Source organism: Silene latifolia, chromosome 2 (genome assembly GCF_048544455.1).
Source record: "Silene latifolia isolate original U9 population chromosome 2, ASM4854445v1, whole genome shotgun sequence".
NCBI classification, from domain to species: Eukaryota; Viridiplantae; Streptophyta; class Magnoliopsida; order Caryophyllales; family Caryophyllaceae; genus Silene; species Silene latifolia.
The window spans coordinates 50,809,319-50,815,126 of NC_133527.1; the positions used below are offsets into that span (position 1 = coordinate 50,809,319).

At 36.4% G+C, this 5,808-nt stretch overlaps 1 protein-coding gene across 1 annotated transcript; it reads left to right on the forward strand.

Annotated features, from left to right (window-relative positions):
• Positions 1–2,356: 2,356 nt before the first annotated feature.
• LOC141640771 (uncharacterized) lies at positions 2,357–3,199 on the forward strand. Its single transcript, XM_074449453.1, has one exon. It carries the CDS (start codon positions 2,357–2,359, stop codon positions 3,197–3,199), a length of 843 nt encoding a protein of 280 aa, XP_074305554.1.
• The last annotated feature ends 2,609 nt before the right edge of the window (positions 3,200–5,808 follow it).

Here is a 5,808-nt window from a genome sequence, read left to right on the forward strand (position 1 = left end):
CTACACTGCGAAAGAAGAATAAAATAATAAGCATGCATCGTTTTTATTTTAAGTCTTAATGAACTAATGTCATAACGCGAAGACTCAAAAAAAACATTTATACAATTAACCTTCCTCAAGAATTATATAAATGACCCCAAGACTCAATTCTCTGTAAATTGATAAGCTAACCTGTTAGCTAATTCTACCGTTAGAATTCCTGGTCGATAAATTTCTGTAAATTCTATCTTTAGTCCATCATAATCACGAGAAACTCTTCGGACTATGATGTTGAGGTAAACTAAGTCAACACAACTACTTACCCAACGTAGAAGGGGTCATATTAGGCCTACCGACGAAGAAGGGACTCATAGATGTTTGCCCTTATAAAGACTAATCTCAATTTCCGTTTTAGAGGAAGATCCCATCAACTATTTTTAATTCATTTTAAGTGAACTATAATTTAGCATGCGAGAATGATTTAAACTAAAGTGATGGCTTATAGACATTGACATCTGCATGTTCATGAAAACTAACATACAACTACCGAACTTTTATTACGCTTGTTCCTAAAAAGGAGAGTCCGGAAGGAGTTTATGATTATCGGCCTATTAGCCTCTGTAATGTTATGATGAGAATTGTGTCCAAATGTATTGCCAATCGGGTGGCAAAAATTATGGGTTCTCTGATCGACGAAACGCAGAATGCGTTCCTACCAGGGAGGTGTATTAGTGACAATATCCTAGTGGCACATGAGGCAATCCATAAAATATCTTGCCATAAACGGGGGCGGCTGGGCCTAGGTGTTTTTAAAGCAGACATGAGTAAGGCTTATGATAGAATTAGATGGGACTTTTTGGAGGCGGTTTTGGATAAGGTTGGGTTCCCTCAGCATCTGAGGACGTTGATTATGAACTGTGTCACTTCTGTGAGCTACGAAATCCTTGTAAATGGGACCCCGATGCCTCAATTTCGTCCTCGATGCAGGCTAAGGCAAGGTGACCCCCTGTCATCTTATTTGTTTCTACTGTGTATGGAGGTACTTTCCAGTAATATCGACCATGCACACGAACTAAAGAAAATCCATGGAGTCCAGCTTGCTCGAGGGACCCGACCAATTACTCACCTATTTTTTGCGGATGATTCGGTTTTCTTCTTTAAGGATAAGAGTGACTCTGCCCTACATCTCATGAGGATCATCCTTGATTATTGTGAGGCCTCCGAGCAGCAATTGAATTTAGATAAATCCGGAATTCTTTTCAGCCCAAATACTACGTTGATAAAGGCACAGCGGCTTTTGAAGATTTTCATGATTAGACAGAATAAGGGCATTGGAAAATACTTGGGGATTCCGGCAGAGTTTACTGACTCAAAGACAGATATTTTTAGTACTCTAATCGAGCACATCACCAGACGTATCTCTTCATGGAATGGGGTTTTTCTATCACCAGCGGGTCGACTTACCCTAATTTCAGCGGTTCTATCCAATCTCTCAAATTACTTTCTATCGGTTTTTAAAATTCCGGTGAGTATGGCAAAAAAGATCAACTCTATTTTGGCACAATTTTGGTGGGCGGGATGTAAGATGGGGAATAATGTTCACTGGTGTAGCAAAAATTTCCTGAGTTTACCTAAGAGTGCGGGCGGGCTAGGAATCAGAAATGTCGAATGCCTCAACCAAGCTTTGCTTGCCAAGCACGGATGGAGAATTATCTCTGGGGAAAATTCTTTATTCTGCAGAATCTTCAGACAAAAATTGTTTCGTTCTCAGGTTTTCCAACATGACATGCGCCCCATTAGCGGTTCTGGCAGCTCGTGGGGCATTCGTAGCATTTTACATGGGCTATCTTTTCTTTTGGATAACATTGGCTGGAAGATTGGAATGGACTCGAGGCTGAATGTGTGGACCTCTAGATGGGTGGGGGGAATGTGCCCGGAACCGAAGAGTATGTGGCTTGAGTTCAACCATAGTCATATGGCACAATTGCAGGTAAGGAACCTTCTCCATCAGAATGGAAAGTGGGATGCTGATTTTATTAATGCCGTATTCGAGGATGAGTGGGCAACTCGAATTCTTGCCATCCCATCAAGCGAAATCAGATTGAGGGACTCGGTTTTCTGGCCATACACGAAGACCGGGATCTTTACGGTCAAGAGCGGTTATGGACTAATTTTTGATAGATATATGGCCACACGAGGCACCAGTAAAGACAGAACAAGAATCAATGATAGGGGAAGGGAGTTCTGTAGGAAAACGCTATGGCATTTACCACTCCCTATGGTTTGGAAAATACTTCTCTGGAAGATCATTGTGAAGGCTCTACCCACCGGGAGTGAGTTCCTTAAACGAAAGCTGGATGTTGATCCTTAATGTAGTATGTGCGGAGGCGATCAAAAATGCATTGAAACATTGGAACATCTTTTTCGCGACTGTAGCCTCACTCGAAGACTATGGGCGGGTTCAACCCTAGGCATCCGGGTAGAAAGTGCTGCAGGTATTTCGATTTCGGACTGGATTTATGACTGGTTAAGTTACTTGTCCAATACTGGAGGGAGTGAGGACAATTTGATTACCTTTGTGGCAGTCCTGTGGGGTTTGTGGGCGTTAAGGAATAACGTCATTTTCCAGAAGTTGGATTTGAACTTGTTTACGATAACGGGATGCTTTTATAATTCAGTTAGGGAGAAAATACAAATGCTGTGCAACTCCTCACCTACAAAGCAACCGCTGTCATTGTTACAAACTTCCGAAGAGGGTTCGTCATATGAAGATAGGGAGGCTATACGCAATGGACACCCCGTCCGCCTTATTGGAAATCACAGCAATTGCGCGGTGGTAAGGGTCAAAGTGGATGCTAGCTGGGTACGGGGATTGGATGCGGCGGTAGGATGGATTGCGTTCGACCATACGGGGCAGGAGCTCGAGAGGAGGAAGGTGCGCAACAGTGCCGAATCAGCATTGCAAGCAGAAGCGTTAGGAGTCAGAGAAGTTTTGGTATGGGCACAGGAGAGGAGGTTTCTTCACATTGACTTATCGTCTGACTGTTTGCAGCTTATCAATCAAATTGCGGGGCTCGAAAAGGAGGATCACATGATTGCGGGGATTCTTGCAGATCTTCGTGATCGGCTTAGTTTCTTTCATTGCTTGAGTCTTAGTTTTATTCTGAGGCGTCTGAATGTTATAGCGCATGGGTTGGCCAAACAAGCCATGCGATTGTAATACCCTATTTTGACAGCTGTCAAAAAAAAAAAAAAAAAAAAAAAAAGTAGTAGGTGGTTTGGTTTTAGGCGGAATATGATGCAATTACTAGCATATAAATGAAAAGCAATAAAATGAAAAACGTAAAAAAAACAGTAAAGGTCCTAGTGTGGCCTATCCTATCAAAATGAACAATAAATACAAGTTTGGAATCCATCCTTGGACCCGAGAAGCTTGTCTTAATGTTCCATTTTGATCCATGTAGCGGGAGTGAGCTTGAATCTTCATCTTTAGTCTTCTTTGAAATTACAATAATTAAAATTACATAATTGACCTATTAATTACATTTTAATTTCAAAACCCAAAACTAAAATAAAGGAGATTTGAGATCTCATAATTACATAAAAATTATGTTTCCTTCATTACGAAAACATAATTGACTAAGGCCACACTAAGTATTACAAATTACAACCGATTGCAAAATTAAATACGTAAATAAAATTCATTCATTCGATTCATTCAACATAATTAAAAGCATCAACTAAAATAAATTAAACATACATAATACAATAAATTAATTATGTTGATTAATTTATCCAAACCACCTATTTAAATTAAATTAAGTGACAATTCCGCAATTTAATCACATTAATTTCATTCTCAATCCATATTAAACTTGTAATATGAATTCTATCCGTCAAAATTTTAAACTGCTTTAAAATAACTCGGTATCTATAAATTGTGAACCGATTCACAATAACTAATTGGCCAAAAAAAACAAAAACCAATTTTTAATTGTACTCGACTGAAAAATAAAAAAAAAATAAAAAATTTTTTTATTAAAATCCAGCTGAAAACGGCTGAAAAACAGCCCCTTTTTTTTATTATTATTAAGCAATTAGGAAAACAAAAGGGAAAACTTTCCAAATTTAGTTTTTCCTTCGGCAATTAGGAAAACATTCCAAAAATTTTTTTTTATTGCTGTACGTGAACAGTACAGAAACGGAAAAAAAAAATCACGGTTTAAAAAAAACAGGAACCCTAATGCCTAAATTTTATTTTTCTTTTTGCGGCAAACATGCCCTAAAACAAGATTTGATGAATAAATTGTTTACCTTTGCTATAAGCACATGATTAGCATATGAAATAATAAACATGATCAATTTATATGCCAACAACTATATAGCAAAAACAATCCTTTTATCATAAACATGATGATTCCATTTAATTTTAACTTAATCTGCATTAAATCAAAAAACTACCAATTCTTCATATGATAATTTTAACTGATTATAAACTATAATATGAAAAATAGAAGGGAAAAATATCATGAAACAGAAAAGAAAAAACGGCACAATCAAAATTTTCGAATCAAAAAAAAAGAAACCCTAATTTTTTCGAAAATCAGGTTATGTTTACATACAATTTTTATGAAAATCATCAAGATTAAAATCTTAGCCTAGTGCTCTGATACCACTTGTGAGAAATAATCTGTATACTTCCCTTTAACATGAAGGATTATAACGATTTAATAAAGATGATCTAAGGTCATAAAATAAAATACATAAACAAAAGTAAAAGGATTTAGAATTAACCTTAGGTCCTAGCAAAATTGCCCTAAGAACAATATCAAAATTGATATTCGCCTATTAGTTGCACCCAAGACGATCTGAGATATACCCTTTGATTATGCTAGAAATCAATCTAAAATTTTCTGTAAAATTTTATTGTCTTTGTGTTTTTGTGATGAGAAAGAGGAGGCAAGGTCAGAAAAAGTATTAGGTTAGAAATAATTCTCTACCTTTCTTTTTATATAGACCGAAATCCGAAATCAATTAGGAAAGAAAATTACTTCCCTAATTTTCGGCCATCAGACCGAATTATGGAGCAAAATTCTCCTTATTTTGGTCTTTCCAAAAATATATAATATGTGTTGAATTGTCATCTAGTGAGGATCAAACCCATGACCTCTTGGTATGTGTACCCTCACTATTACCACTATGACACATTCAACTTGTTGATATTAAATACAACTGATTATATTTAACTACGAATTAACAGATTAATTCGTCCAAACTAACCTTATATATATTTAATTAAATATAACTTATTATATTTTAATTTACGAATTGACAGTTAATTCGTCCCAACTTAATATTATTTAATTTTCATTAAATAATTATCTCATCAACACATTGACTAACTTTTTAGTCATTTTGGGCATCAATGTAATTATATTTCTATAACCACATTTCTCAAATACGTCCTATAGGTGTGACCTTTAGGGACCAGTTATTCACCGCCATCTGTATGATAATAACGTCAAACTTTCTAGCAAGCCAACCGTTATTAGGTAAACGTTAATCAACTGATTAAATATACGAAGTATACCCTTGTGAACCTGTAAGAGATTTACAAATGTTATCACACTAATTTGTGGAGGACACAAGCTCCAACAGTTTGTGTCATAAGTAGGGTCAAAGGAGATTGTGTATCTAAACATTTCGTAGTTGTTTATGGCTTCCCGATCAGCCCATAAGACTTTTGTCAAACATTTGTTCTTATCCAGGTCATAAGCAAAATAAAAACCGTATGTTTCAGCAAGCCTTTTGAAATTACCAATGAATATT

What these genes read in the sequence shown, in the direction of transcription:
- LOC141640771 (XM_074449453.1), top strand. Translation starts at nt 2,357, where the DNA reads ATGTGCGGAGGCGATCAAAAATGCATTGAAACATTGGAACATCTTTTT.